This window comes from Xenopus tropicalis, chromosome 9 (genome assembly GCF_000004195.4).
Source record: "Xenopus tropicalis strain Nigerian chromosome 9, UCB_Xtro_10.0, whole genome shotgun sequence".
Lineage (NCBI taxonomy): Eukaryota > Metazoa > Chordata > Amphibia > Anura > Pipidae > Xenopus > Xenopus tropicalis.
The window spans coordinates 9,716,108-9,732,197 of NC_030685.2; the positions used below are offsets into that span (position 1 = coordinate 9,716,108).

General features: G+C 47.0%; 1 protein-coding gene across 1 annotated transcript in view; it reads right to left on the reverse strand.

Annotated features, from left to right (window-relative positions):
• LOC116407756 overlaps window positions 1–15,748 on the reverse strand; it is a 36,925-nt gene extending 21,177 nt beyond the window's left edge. Inside the window, exons 1-8 of the mRNA XM_031893735.1 lie at window positions 15,681–15,748; window positions 14,882–14,952; window positions 12,960–13,218; window positions 10,971–11,180; window positions 9,648–9,670; window positions 8,220–8,481; window positions 765–995; window positions 293–384 (exon numbers count right to left, since the gene is read on the reverse strand). Coding sequence (XP_031749595.1) covers window positions 293–384; window positions 765–995; window positions 8,220–8,481; window positions 9,648–9,670; window positions 10,971–11,180; window positions 12,960–13,011 — 870 coding nt within the window. The 5' untranslated portion in view covers window positions 13,012–13,218; window positions 14,882–14,952; window positions 15,681–15,748. The remainder of the gene's footprint in view (window positions 1–292; window positions 385–764; window positions 996–8,219; window positions 8,482–9,647; window positions 9,671–10,970; window positions 11,181–12,959; window positions 13,219–14,881; window positions 14,953–15,680) is intronic.
• Between the last annotated feature and the right edge of the window lie 342 nt (window positions 15,749–16,090).

Genomic DNA, 16,090 nt, shown 5'->3' on the forward strand with positions numbered 1-16,090 from the left:
GATAGATGGGTCAGTTTGGGTCTGTATTTGCATCCTAGTGACACAACATGGCCACCCACACTGGGAGCTCCATCCTGTTGCTGGGGACACAGTGCACAAAATGGTATTGTTTCCCCCAACCAGACTGTGGGCTCTATTAATTTGCACTTTCAGTGGGGTAAGCAATCTTTAATAGATATGTGCCATTTACTTTAGGGGTTGCAAGAGCTCTGCTAACATAATATTTTTATTTAACTGATGCCACTTAGTTGAAACCATGAAGAAGCCATCATCCCTATACTATTTCATTTACTTCATTTGTCTCAGATGGGGGTGTATTTGAAGGTTCCTCTTGTCCGTGGACGTCTGCGGTATCTGCTGCTCCGCTCATCATGGTAGCTTTAGCTAGAAAATAAATAAATACTAAAAATTGTTAAGGACTGATAAAGCTTGATTATCATTTTGCTCAGCACCTTATAATAGTTTGCCTGTCTAAATCCGCTTGCCTGTGTAAATCTTCTTGCCTGTCTAAATCCGCATGCCTGTGTAAATCTGCTTGCCTGTGTAAATCTGCTTGCCTGTGTAAATCTGCTTGCCTGTGTAAATCCGCTTGCCTGTGTAAATCCGCTTGCCTGTGTAAATCCGCTTGCCTGTGTAAATCCGCTTGCCTGTGTAAATCCGCTTGCCTGTGTAAATCCGCTCCTTAACTAGAGGCTCAGAGGAATGAAAACATTTCTAATGAGGTTACTGACTGGCGCATAGAGTAACATTACAAACAGCCTTACCCTTTCCTATTATATTTCTTAATGTTTCCAGTTTTTCATTTAGACTCCTTTCATCTTCCTGTTCCTGCTGGGTAACGAGTCTCTCGTAATTAGGATCTGTCTCCTTCTTGGTGAAAAGGATCAAATCTCTGGCATAGAGGCCAATGCTGGGTTGTCTCTGCAAGATCCTCTCTCTCTCCTCAATGCTGCTGTTATCAAGATCATCCGCTACGACAATCACGTTGTCCTTCCCTACAGTCGGGGACAAAAAGTTATTTCTTGTATTTAGGTGGGCTTATTATTATATAATATATAGTGAATAAAGTACCCCCTATTGTAACATATAGGGATAATATAAGTATAATATATATCTAGTATAAATAAATTTGAAGCAACTGGACTTGTTTAGTAATCATTGAAGACGTTTCACTACTCATCCGAGCAGCTTCTTCAGTTCAACTGACTGGTATGGGAAGTCCTCAGCATATATACTCTTCCACTAATCCAATCACAATGGCACTATGTAACTCTTCAGAAAGGTGACAGCTGAAACTCACAGAGGTGTGAATGCTGTGGAGTTACTTTGAAAGGATTACCCAAGTATCATGCAACTCTTCAAACAGGTGTTACTTGTTAGAGTTGCATGAATGGATGTGTGAAGAGTTCTGAAACTGCCGGGGTACAGATGTTAGAACAGCATTGTATGTAGCAGACAGATGGTGTCGAAGTCCCCCGCCTCTGTTAAGGGATGGTTTCTCCACTTTGACATGAATGGCCTCTTTTACACCTCTTTCAAACCAGCGGTCTTCTTTGTCCAAAATTTGGACATTGCTATTTTCAAAGGAGTCTCCCTTGTCTTTTAGGTGTAGAAATACAGCAGAGTCCTGGCCTGTAGTGTTCGCCCTCCTATGCTGAGCCATTCGCTTGGAGAGCAGTTGCTTTGTCTCCCCAATGTAAAGGTTTGTGCACTCCTCGCTACACTGGACTGCGTATACAACATTGCTTTGTTTTTCCTTTGGTGTTGGATCCTTTGGGTGTACAAGTTTTTGTCTCAGTGTGTTGCTAGGTTTGAAAAACACAGGGATGTGGTGTTTGTTGAAAATTCTCCTGAGTTTCTCCGACACTCCTGCTACATAGGGGATGACTATATTGGATTGGATTAGTGGAAGAGTATATATGCTAGGACTTCCCATACCAGTCAGTTGAACTGAAGAAGCTGCTCGGATGAGTAGTGAAACGTCTTCAATGATTACTAAACAAGTCCAGTTGCTTCAAATTTTTTTATACTAGATATACCATGACCTGGATGAATGAAAATCTTCATAGACTTATAATATATAGTGAATAAAGTGCCCCCTATCGTAACATATAGGGATATTATAAGTCATAGAGGAGTTCCTTATAATATATAGTGAATAAAGTGCCCCCTATTGTAACATATAGGGATATTATAAGCCCCCGAGGAGTTCCTTATAATATATAGTGAATAAAGTGCCCCCTATTGTAACATATAGGGATATTATAAGCCCCCGAGGAGTTCCTTATAATATATAGTGAATAAAGTACCCCCTATTGTAACATATGGGGATATTATAAGTCACTGAGGAGTTCCTTATAATATATAGTGAATAAAGTACCCCCTATTGTAACATATGGGGATATTATAAGTCACTGAGGAGTTCCTTATAATATATAGTGAATAAAGTGCCCCCTATTGTAACATATGGGGATATTATAAGTCCCCGAGGAGTTCCTTATAATATATAGTGAATAAAGTGCCCCCTATTGTAACATATAGGGATATTATAAGTCACAGAGGAGTTCCTTATAATATATAGTGAATAAAGTGCCCCCTATTGTAACATATAGGGATATTATAAGCCCCCGAGGAGTTCCTTATAATATATAGTGAATAAAGTGCCCCCTATTGTAACATATAGGGATATTATAAGTCCCCGAGGAGTTCCTTATAATATATAGTGAATAAAGTACCCCCTATTGTAACATATAGGGATATTATAAGTCCCCGAGGAGTTCCTTATAATATATAGTGAATAAAGTACCCCCTATTGTAACATATAGGGATATTATAAGTCACAGAGGAGTTCCTTATAATATATAGTGAATAAAGTGCCCTGGTGCTTCATCCCGTGAAGTCTGGTGCATTCCCCGCTCCCCGCCCACTGGCCTTTAAATCCCTGCACCCCGCCCACTGGCCTGTAAATCCCTGCACCCCGCCCACTGGCCTGTAAATCCCTGCTCCCCGCCCACTGGCCTGTAAATCCCTGCACCCCGCCCACTGGCCTTTAAATCCCCGCTCCCCGCCCACTGGCCTGTAAATCCCCGCCCACTGGCCTGTAAATCCCCGCCCACTGGCCTGTAAATCCCTGCACCCCGCCCACTGGCCTGTAAATCCCTGCACCCCGCCCACTGGCCTGTAAATCCCTGCACCCCGCCCACTGGCCTGTAAATCCCTGCACCCCGCCCACTGGTCTGTAAATCCCTGCACCCCGCCCACTGGCCTGTAAATCCCTGCACCCCGCCCACTGGCCTGTAAATCCCCCCTCCCGCCCACTGGCCTGTAAATCCCTGCACCCCGCCCACTGGCCTGTAAATCCCCGCTCCCCACCCACTGGCCTGTAAATCCCTGCACCCCGCCCACTGGCCTGTAAATCCCTGCACCCCGCCCACTGGCGTGTAAATCCCTGCACCCCGCCAACTGGCCTGTAAATCCCCGCTCCCCGCCCACTGGCCTGTAAATCCCTGCACCCCGCCCACTGGCCTGTAAATCCCCGCTCCCCACCCACTGGCCTGTAAATCCCTGCACCCCGCCCACTGGCCTGTAAATCCCCGCTCCCCGCCCACTGGCCTGTAAATCCCTGCACCCCGCCCACTGGCCTGTAAATCCCCACTCCCCGCCCACTGGCCTGTAAATCCCTGCACCCCGCCCACTGGCGTGTAAATCCCTGCACCCCGCCCACTGGCCTGTAAATCCCTGCACCCCGCCCACTGGCCTGTAAATCCCTGCACCCCGCCCACTGGCCTGTAAATCCCTGCACCCCGCCCACTGGCCTGTAAATCCCCGCACCCCGCCCACTGGCCTGTAAATCCCTGCACCCCGCCCACTGGCGTGTAAATCCCTGCACCCCGCCCACTGGCCTGTAAATCCCTGCACCCCGCCCACTGGCGTGTAAATCCCTGCACCCCGCCCACTGGCCTGTAAATCCCTGCACCCCGCCCACTGGCCTGTAAATCCCCGCACCCCGCCCACTGGCCTGTAAATCCCTGCACCCCGCCCACTGGCCTGTAAATCCCTGCACCCCGCCCACTGGCCTGTAAATCCCCGCTCCCCGCCCACTGGCCTGTAAATCCCTGCACCCCGCCCACTGGCCTGTAAATCCCTGCACCCCGCCCACTGGCGTGTAAATCCCTGCACCCCGCCCACTGGCCTGTAAATCCCTGCACCCCGCCCACTGGCCTGTAAATCCCTGCACCCCGCCCACTGGCCTTTAAATCCCCGCTCCCCGCCCACTGGCCTGTAAATCCCCGCCCACTGGCCTGTAAATCCCCGCCCACTGGCCTGTAAATCCCTGCACCCCGCCCACTGGCCTGTAAATCCCTGCACCCCGCCCACTGGCCTGTAAATCCCTGCACCCCGCCCACTGGCCTGTAAATCCCTGCACCCCGCCCACTGGTCTGTAAATCCCTGCACCCCGCCCACTGGCCTGTAAATCCCTGCACCCCGCCCACTGGCCTGTAAATCCCCCCTCCCGCCCACTGGCCTGTAAATCCCTGCACCCCGCCCACTGGCCTGTAAATCCCCGCTCCCCACCCACTGGCCTGTAAATCCCTGCACCCCGCCCACTGGCCTGTAAATCCCTGCACCCCGCCCACTGGCGTGTAAATCCCTGCACCCCGCCAACTGGCCTGTAAATCCCCGCTCCCCGCCCACTGGCCTGTAAATCCCTGCACCCCGCCCACTGGCCTGTAAATCCCTGCTCCCCACCCACTGGCCTGTAAATCCCTGCACCCCGCCCACTGGCCTGTAAATCCCCGCTCCCCGCCCACTGGCCTGTAAATCCCTGCACCCCGCCCACTGGCCTGTAAATCCCCACTCCCCGCCCACTGGCCTGTAAATCCCTGCACCCCGCCCACTGGCGTGTAAATCCCTGCACCCCGCCCACTGGCCTGTAAATCCCTGCACCCCGCCCACTGGCCTGTAAATCCCTGCACCCCGCCCACTGGCCTGTAAATCCCTGCACCCCGCCCACTGGCCTGTAAATCCCTGCACCCCGCCCACTGGCCTGTAAATCCCCGCACCCCGCCCACTGGCCTGTAAATCCCTGCACCCCGCCCACTGGCGTGTAAATCCCTGCACCCCCGCCCACTGGCCTGTAAATCCCTGCACCCCGCCCACTGGCGTGTAAATCCCTGCACCCCGCCCACTGGCCTGTAAATCCCTGCACCCCGCCCACTGGCCTGTAAATCCCCGCACCCCGCCCACTGGCCTGTAAATCCCTGCACCCCGCCCACTGGCCTGTAAATCCCTGCACCCCGCCCACTGGCCTGTAAATCCCCGCTCCCCGCCCACTGGCCTGTAAATCCCTGCACCCCGCCCACTGGCCTGTAAATCCCTGCACCCCGCCCACTGGCGTGTAAATCCCTGCACCCCGCCCACTGGCCTGTAAATCCCCGCTCCCCACCCACTGGCCTGTAAATCCCCGCTCCCCGCCCACTGGCCTGTAAATCCCCGCACCCCGCCCACTGGCCTGTAAATCCCTGCACCCCGCCCACTGGCCTGTAAATCCCTGCACCCCGCCCACTGGCCTGTAAATCCCTGCACCCCGCCCACTGGCCTGTAAATCTCCGCTCCCCGCCCACTGGCCTGTAAATCCCTGCACCCCGCCCACTGGCCTGTAAATCCCCGCTCCCCGCCCACTGGCCTGTAAATCTCCGCTCCCCGCCCACTGGCCTGTAAATCCCTGCACCCCGCCCACTGGCCTGTAAATCCCTGCACCCCGCCCACTGGCCTGTAAATCCCCGCTCCCCGCCCACTGGCCTGTAAATCCCTGCACCCCGCCCACTGGCCTGTAAATCCCTGCACCCCGCCCACTGGCGTGTAAATCCCTGCACCCCGCCCACTGGCCTGTAAATCCCCGCTCCCCGCCCACTGGCCTGTAAATCCCCGCACCCCGCCCACTGGCGTGTAAATCCCTGCACCCCGCCCACTGGCCTGTAAATCCCTGCACCCCGCCCACTGGCCTGTAAATCCCTGCACCCCGCCCACTGGCCTGTAAATCCCTGCACCCCGCCCACTGGCCTGTAAATCCCCGCACCCCGCCCACTGGCCTGTAAATCCCTGCACCCCGCCCACTGGCCTGTAAATCCCTGCACCCCGCCCACTGGCCTGTAAATCCCTGCACCCCGCCCACTGGCCTGTAAATCCCTGCACCCCGCCCACTCTCCTTCTTTGGAGCCACATGGAGCGGAGATTTACCTAAATGGAGGAAGCAGGCCCCATGGTCCGGGCTCCCCTGTCCTCTGGGCCCACAACCACAGGGTCTGCTTCCTCTATTGTTACCCCACTGGATACATTAGAAGGGATTTGGGGGTATAGTTTTCCTTTAATACTTGATCTTTGGTCTGACCATCCAAGAGGTGACCCAATCATTCACCCCACCCTTGTTTCCATTTTTAACCCTAGTTGCACAAGTTCATCATACATACACCGAGGCCTCTCCTGAAGCATTTTTTGTTACTGCCATTACTTATGCCATTATTTTACACCAATTTAGACATGGCATAACAATTGGAGGTCAGTGGGCCAATTTCAGGTGGCAAATAGATTTTAGAGTAAAAAAAAAAAAAATACTATAAAAAGAATGATTACACAACTTTGCTGCCTTACAAGGTGTACCGTGGCTTTAAAGGGGAACTCCGGCTTCTGAACCAAAATCTGTTATAGAACCCCACACAACCCAGAAACCCCTAAGATCCCTATCCCTGTAATCTGTTCCTTCAATAAATCCCATTTTATATGCTGAAATCCAGCTGCATCATTGGAAATCCTGGCAGGGGAGGAGGGACTAAAACACTGATGTTACAAATTATAACAACTTCCCCACAGCTTACAGACAGCATACAGGAACTACATAACCCACAATGCATTGCACTGGGATGTTCCTTTCCTTATTGATATCACGTGTTCAGCAGGGAATTGTGGGATTGGGCTGAAGGCAGGCTGAGGACAGGCGACTACTGTTTATATTTTATTTGAGTCTCTTTTAAGTTTCTTAAAATGATGTTTACTTTTCAAAAATCTAAAATTGTGTTTTTGAGTCCCTTTATGTGATGCATTTTAATGCAGGTTTTTACATTATAAATACGCCCCTAGAACAATTATCTTTTTATATGGAAAAGTTCAGAATACCGTTGCATCAGAGGGAGAAAATGTACAAAAAAAGAGATGCAGTGTTACTGGCATAGTAATCCATGGCTACCAATCAGCAGGTTACATTTACTGGCCACTTATTTAAGCAGTACAGTACTCCCTCCCATGGCAATTACCTCTTGTACCCACTCCTGCTCACCACACTCCCCTCACTCCCACTCACCATCACACTGTGGTTGTCTCACATAAACAGCAGCACCCACCCACCCCTGATCTCCCGGGTCCCACTCCCAACTGCCCAGGAACTGGAATTTATATGACTTGTCTTTTGTGCCTACCGCTAGTCCCAGCCCGGCCTCTATTTAGAAGATGAAATGTCCATAACATGATATCTGGACACTTTAAAGGGGATGTAAACCCAGCCATGATTCTGTCCCACTGTGCCCCCTAATTTTGCTATAGAAGTTGACAAAAAAACATAATTATAGATGCAAGAAAATTCACCAATGAGAATTCTACTGACAAAAAACTTTATTATAAGTTCCAGAGAAGTGACCAATGAGAATGCTGATTCCCAGCACTGTGTCAGGCCCCTTGCTGGTACCTTACATATAGAGATAATGATGGCATTTTCCCGTCATTATATGGCACAGGAATCAGACATGGGGATAAAGGGACAGACTTGTTCAGTGCTGGGAAACTGTGCTTAATGCTCCCAACTCCAATTGCAGGAACAGAGAACAGGGAGCCAGATTTATACAGATCAGCTGGGATTCTCATTGGGGGATTCTTTTGCATTTCAATGCTGCCAATGCGGGCCCTAGAGAGCTGGGAAAGTTTTATTGTGCAATATTGCTTTAAGAATACAGCCCTGATGTTGCTGGACTACAGCTCCCAGCATGCCTCACCCTTCATTATATGTTACATTATTCTGGGATTTGTAGTCCAGCAACAGCTGAGTAATGTTTGGTTGAGCCGCGCTGTGCAGCAGGGTTTAGCGTCCCCTTTAGACAGGAACCTGAATTGTTATATGCACATACCAAGCATGGGCAGACACCTTCTCACCATATAAAGCATTATCCTACCCAGTGCAGAGGCCAAATGTTGAATTTCTTCATCATAGAGAGAGTTGGTGACGTCAGTGATGTTTATCCTCCCTCGTTTCTGGGTGTGATACAGGATAGCGAATGTGCAATGAGAGACATCATCCCAGAACTTCAGTTTCCCGCTGTTAGAGATGTAAATGGGTCTGACCTCAATCTGAAATGAGTCTTTGAGGTACTGGCCCAGCCACTTATAATCACTCTCTGCCGACCGTGAAACGATTCCAACAGTGTGATTGGTTGGCTAGAAAAAAGAAATTATAATTGCATTTACAACAGAAAGGGACAGAGCACAATGTATTAGGGGCTCATTTACACCACCCGAGGCAGAAAGCCTGTACCCTGCCACTCACTGAGCACTGAGAAGCACCTCCCACATGAACCTGTATTCAGCAGCACTGTATTCAGCAGCACTGTATTCATAAGGAGTGGGCTGGGTTGTAGGCATTCCCCATGCTGGCCCTTACTCACTCAAAGGCAAAGGCTCAGGGCACAGTGGGGCTTATTTACTGCATGCCGCTTGGCAGCCATTATATATAGTGATGAGTAGTGATGAGCGAATCTGTTCCGTTTCGCCGAAAAATTCGCGAATCTTTGAAAAGATCCGCGAAACGGCGAAAAATTCGCGAAACGCCTAAAATGTCGTGCGACAAAAAAAATTGTCGCCCGCGGCTATTATTTTGTCGCGCGGCTATTGTTTCGTCTCCCGCAGCTATTGTTTTGTCGCGCGGCTATTATTTCGTCGCGCGCGGCTCTTGTTTCGTCGCCTGCGGCTCTTGTTTCGTCGCGCGGCTCTTGTTTCGTCGCCCTCGGCTATTGTTTCGTCGCGCGGTTCTTGTTTCGTCGCCCGCGGCTATTATTTTGTCGCCCGCGACTATTCTTTTTTGACGCCGGCGACAATTTTTGGACGTGCGGCGAATTTTTCCGCGGCGAAATTTTTCATCCGTTTCGCAAAACAATCCGCCAATGGCGAAACGCGGAAATTCGCCGCGAATCCATGCCTGGCGAAACTTTTCGCCCATCACTAGTGATGAGCCAATTTGTCCTGTTTCGAAAACTGTGAAAAATTCTCGAAACGCAGAAAATGGCGCACAAGAAAAAAATTGTCACACACATTAAAAAACTTATGTGCTACAATTTTTTTTGACGTGCGTCATTCTTTAATGTAAAAATTTAACATTTTTGGGAATGACCTATTGATGAGACAAACTGGAGACAATAGGAAGGAATCGCTCTTCTGCCAATGGCAATTTACTTTGCCATAATCAAAAGCTTATCAGCTCTGTACAGTTATACTCAGTCCTGTTACTATTAGCTTCTTCTCTCACACATTTGGTTATTTAAAAAAAAAAAAAAAAAAAAGGGGGGGGGGCAAGACTGGTTTATAAAGGCACATAAACGGTCTCTTACCGAAGAAATGTAACCTTCGTGTCCTAGAAGAAAAAAAAGGTTAGAAATATTAGAAATACAATTCTCAAACAGTGAGGCTTTAAGAATGGCTGGGGGGGGGGGGCTCAACATGAAGGGCATTTAGGGGAACACATGGAAGATGCCTAACTGCCCCCTACACTGTATTGTGACCTTATTCTGTGTCATCTCGGTGAAATATAAATTGCTAAAGGTTTTAACAACTTTCATAAGTAGATAATTGTTAAATATGGCAAAAACCTCCCCCAAAATATTATTGATTTTGTAATACACATATTGACTTTTTTGTACTTACTTCCAATCATTTCTCCCAAACTTTAAAGGAACACTGTCATGGGAAAACATGTTTGTTACAAAACCCACCAGTTAATAGAGCTTCTCCAGCAGAATCCTGCATTGTAATCTGTTTTTCCCATGGGGCTAGCCATATTCTTCATTCCCCAGGGTACCACAGCCATGTGACCTGTGCTCTGATAAACTTCAGTCTCACTTTACTGCTGCGCTGCAAGTTGGAGTGATATCCCCCCCCCCCCTCACCCCCAGCCGGCGATCAGCAGAACAATGGGAAGGGAGCAAGATAGCAGCTCCCAGTAGGTATCAGAATAGCACTCAATAGTAAGAAATCCAAGTCTGGCTTGGGACTCCTCCAGTTACATGGGAGTAGGAGAAACAATAGGTTAGCTGAAAGCAGTTCTAATGTGTAGCGCTGGCTGAAAGCTCAGACTCAGGCACACTTTACTGCTGCGCTGCAAGTTGGAGTGATACCCCCCCTCCCCCCCAGCAGCCGATCAGCAGAACAATGGGAAGGGAGCAAGATAGCAGCTCCCAGTAGGTATCAGAATAGCACTCAATAGTAAGAAATCCAAGTCCGGCTTGGGACTCCTCCAGTTACATGGGAGTAGGAGAAACAATAGGTTAGCTGAAAGCAGTTCTAATGTGTAGCGCTGGCTGAAAGCTCAGACTCAGGCACAATGCACTGAGATGGCGCCTACACACCAATATTACAGCTACCAATACATTTGTTGGTTCAAGAATAAAATGTTAAATGGCAGAGGGAAATATTTGCTGTGTAACAGTGTCATTTAGGGATAAAAAGTACCCCATAATAATCATAACAGTACCCCTTTAATGTACAGAACCTCTTTCCCACCTCTCTGTATCATAACATCTTACATGGGGCTACTGGCCAAGAACTACCCGCACCCTATGCCACGGGTTGTATGAAATTCTATTTGGAATGTGTCCCTAATATGAAATGTATTTCTGTTACCTGTCAGACAGGTAAATGCATTAGTATTTCTGTACCTGGGGAAGCAGTAGATAATGCTGCCCTTATCTCGTCCAATTTTGTCTTTGGATATAAGGCATAAAGGTATTCATATCGCCTGATTTCTCCTTTTGTGAATAACAGTTGGTTACACTCTCTTCCAATTCTCTCTTGCAGTTTCTCCTTCATCCTGTCCTCGTGTGTTTTGTCTTTAAGATGCCCCAAAGCAATCAGCATGTTCTTCTTCTCTGGGGTATAAGAACCACAAAAAAATGTGCTTGGATAAATGGATTAAGAATTGTCTGGAATGAACATAATCTGATTTAATGATATCTTCCCATTTGGTGCATTCTCACAGACTGATACTAGTTATTAGCTATACTATATAAAGTTTGCATCACAAGAGTATTTACAGATAGAAGATAGTAGGGGCCATTTACTATAAGAAAGGCAGCATGTAAAGTATAAAAAACATTCTGCACTTTGCACACCACCGTCCTTGTTTGGAGACTTGCTGCTGGTTTGTGCATCAGTTTTGGAGAGAAGAGACCAGTGGTTGCCCACATGAAGGCAATGCTGTTTGCATTTGGCTTTATTTATGAGGAGGTAGGTTGAGGTATGTAGGTGCCCCTTTCCATGCCATCCAACTTGCAGGACACAAACAGGCCCCTGTACTTATTACCCTATAACAAGTGGTAAGAACAGGACTGGCCCATGCCCCTTGGAACTCATGCCAGATTTTTCTTACCCGCTATGGTGCACAGACCTCAGCCAGATGGGAGTAAGAAGTTCTGTCTGAATGAGCACTAAGGGGAACCCTCTTGCACTTGTTGTTTTTCTGCGATATCAGTCGCCTCTTCAAACATCCATACACATACCAAATATCGTATGAGTTATTGTTGCACTACATTCCCCTTGATTTTTCCATATAAGCCCATCCTGGTGTTAGAGTCCAGTGTACCCCATGCTCTAAAGCAGGGATCCCCAACCTTTTATACCCGTGAGCCACATTCAAATGGAAAAAGTGTTGGGGAGCAACACAAGCATGGAAAAAGTTCCTGGGGTGCATATAAGAGCTATAATTGGTTACTTAATAGCCCCTATGTGGACTGGCAGCCTATAGAAGGCTCTGTTTGGCATTATACTTGGTTTTTATGCAACCAAAACTTGCCCCCTTACCAGAAATTTAAAAATAAGCACCTGCTTTGAGGCCACTGGGAGCAACATCTAAGGGGTTGGGGAGCAACATGTTGCTCACGAGCCACTGGTTGGGAATCACTGGTCTAAAGCCTATCTAACTGGTCTGGTCTGTTTTTACAGCCAAGAAGGTGTTACATAGGTTTCTAAGCATGCTGTATTTTTGTATATGGAATAAATAAGGGATATCTTTTTGCTTATTTATAAACCAGAGCTCTGGTAGTTCCAGTTTGGGGAGGATTATTTTCCATTTTTTGCTTTGTTATATAATTCCATTAAAGATACTTCCTCTCTGTTATAGGGTTCTGATGGCTTCAGCTTGACATATATGGTGGTGTACATCATCTGGGTCAAGTGATCTATCTTTTTACTGTATCTATCTATAATACATTTGTGCAACACTGCCCCATGTTACATAAAAGAGGTAACATGCAATCTCTGACAGAAAGATTCAAAAATTATGTATTAACTGAGTTTCTTGCATTCCATTCATTCCTATAAGAATAAATTGAATTCTCATTTAGGGACTATACACAGGCTGAAAGAAAAGTTGCCAGCTCAGCCTACCCAGACCGAGTCGGCATCTTTTTGGCCTGTAATGAGACCCTCTAACAGTCTGGCCATAACAGCATCTGCCCATTGGGCTGGGGGCCAGGGATATAATCATCCTGAGTTGGCCCAGTGCAAATCAAGTAAAAATTAACTATTGTAATAATAGTTATAATAAACTATTGATTTTGTGTAGAAAAATATCCCTTGCCTCACATTACAACTTTCATCCATTCCACTTTTCTGTATAAGATCAAGGCCAATTATGGCTGAACATTTACCAAGTTTGGAAGTGCTCTGTCTCACGGTGCTGGCAATCATCGAATCAGTCATAGAGTCAGGTCCAAATCTGCCTCGGTGGTAAAAAATGATATAGGAACACTGTGTGAGTTCGTCTTTAAGTCTTTCTTCATCTCCAGAGTAGCAAATAACTTGTACTTTATCTACACGGCCATCCGACCTCAGTAAGTGTTCCAACCATTTGCACTCGTCCTTCTCTGAAAAGATCAGTATCCCGACAGTGAAGGATTGTCTGAAAGGCTGCACAAAGGAGAAGCAGATGTAACATAACATAAAGCAGTTAAAAGGGAAATAACAAACAACTGTTAAATACATTTTTAATTAATAAACTTTATCGGTTAGGTGGACCTTTAGGTTGAAGGGGTTCACTCAAAACAACACACAGGAGCAGTAGAAGAAAGACCCCACTTAAATCTCTTGAAGACCACAGAGAAAGTCACAAGAGGCTCCGTAGGGAACTTCGTGGCACAATTAATAACAGATATTACTTTCAGGCACAGATTATGTAGACAAGGACATCGCATTGCTTGGCCTAATACAGGGGTAGGTAACCTATGGCTTGAGAGACAGATGTGGCTCTTTTGATGGCTATAATAATAATAAAAAAAAATAAATAACGGGGGCGTGGCCTGCGCTTGGCGGATAGAAGACGTGTTCTAAGCCTTAGAACACATCTTCTATCCGTCGAGCGCAGGCCACGCCCTCCTCCGCATCCAGCATCCTTACCGGGTTGCACACTGGAGCAGAAACCTGTGACAGTTCATGCTTGAATTGAAAATAAAATGTGGCCAATATGTCTCTGTTGGGGCTACAACTAGAGAAGCCAACTGTGCACTGTGCTAGGTAGCCCTCTAGTTATACCACTAACAAGCCATATTGAACAGCTAAAGATGACACCCACCCTACCTTGCCCCGCAGCATCCACAGCCGAACAGGCCTGAAGCCGCATTGTCCTCCACAGGCAGCCGCAAATCAAGGCCCCGGCTTCGGCCTAGCTCCCGTTGGCCATTGTATGGCTCTCACGGAATTACATTTTAAAATATGTGGTGTTTATGGCTCTCTCAGCCAAAAAGGTTCCCGACCCCTGCCCTAATATCTTACAAAACCATGATGGTGACTGGTTTCTGGGACAAACTTTTCCAGCGTAGTATCTGTCCATTCTTCCTTCTTGGCCCATTCATCATCATTGTTGTTCTCAATATTTTATTATGCTTCTAAATCCTGTCAGGGCACCAGAACCCTTGTTAAAAATTAGGTCCCCATCTAGAAAAGATGGTGGTGGGGAGGTTGTGCAAGGGTGGAAGAGATCGGGGAAGATAACTGCTGGCTAGCAATAAGCTTTCAGGTAGCTTGTTCCACTTAATCCCCCATTTCCACACTGTGGCACTGTGGCATACATGGTATATCCACAATTCCTGCAAGGAACTAGCTCACCATTGGGGTCTAGACCCCTACTTAGCTATATGTTTTTAACATTCTTCTGCAGACCTATTTTGTTTTAATTGAAATTATTCAATAAAAGTTATATTTTAATCATGTCAGTACACTAAATGGTCGGTAGTAATGAATGGGATGGTGCAGTACTACAGGGTCATTCTTCTTCTCCTTTTGGTGATATAATATGCTATACTGACCCTGCACACCATTCATCATCATGTTTATAAAAGGTGCTCCCCATTTTATTTTTTGTTGCAATTTCTCAACTATGGGTTGGTTGGTGGTTATTGTGAGAAGGTTCATGTTGTTACACTAATTGCCCAAGGAATATCATTTCTACTCATTAATGCACCTTGAGATGTCCTTTACTGCCCCGTATCAGAGAGACACTAAAATGTACCGCTATCAGTTCAGATGTAGCCTTTATACCCAAAGCAGCCACTGCTTAAGTGCTTAGGATACTTACCCAAGATGGAGTATAAGAACTCAGAGCTGCGAATATCCATTCAATCCAATGCCCATGGGAAATTAGGTTTTCTGTAACAACAGGGAACGGATTTCACACAAATAACCCATTTTCTGATAGTAATACTTATCATTTTAAAGGGGATAGTTACCAAAAATTAAATTTTCTGACAGAAGAAAGATAGGAGAGGGAACAATAGGGTATATGGACAATGGCAAAAGGGAGTAGTGGTCTTCACGGGTGGTGAGCAGAGGATAACCAACATCCCACTTGTCCACCCTCTTTGTGTCTGGATCATCAGCTGGGTGGGGGTTTGATTAGGGGCATCAGGTTTGTTTTGTCACAGCTGGCGGAGGAATGCTTTCCAGGGGCAGGGGGGCTATGCCCCCGTTTTCACAAAATGTATTTTGCATGGGCAGAACAGGTCGATTTTTGGTAAAGTATTGGAAAAGAATTGGGAGGGAAGGTGGTTTAGGTGTTCAAGTCTAGAAAAAATGGAGCGTTACACCCAGGTGCTCGGTGGAGAGAGCAGCATTCCCTGGGGCGCAAGGGCTTAGTAAGTGAGCGCTAAGGGGTGCGCTTTTGTGCCCATTAGCGCTCTAACACTAGGACCCTGTGGAATAATAAGTTACCCTTTATGTATTTAAATTCCCCCCATTCTGAACTCATGAACCTGGAGTAGAGGCTGGCAGAACTGGTCTAAGGGGGGAAACTGATCAGTAATTATGTTACTCCTACAGTATGACAAGGGGGTGCTTAATAAGGATTGTTTAGCTAGGAAAAATGATTGTTGTCTTACCTGTTATAGGACGAGGTATATAATTAGTACACAGATCTTGGGGTTCGTTTTGTACATAGTCACAACAACCCCCTTTGTAAGAAAGAGAAAAATATGTAATTTTTTATTATCAATATCTGTAGATGCTCTAATGATGGAAATGTACAACTCAACAGGTTATCCATACAGGGGAAGTCATTTCATTACAGCAAGTGTAAATACCCACACAATCTGCCATGTTTATTACTGATGATGGAGGACCCCCCCCCCCCCCCAAATTACAGAAATTTTAATAGAGAAACTGGAAAAATAGCAGATCTATAGGGCATTCAAATAAATGGGCCATTTTTAAATATAGTACAGGTATTACTTTTAGCCCAGAGCGAAACCAGTCCCATGTATTATCCATTATTGCCTAAAAGAATAGGGGG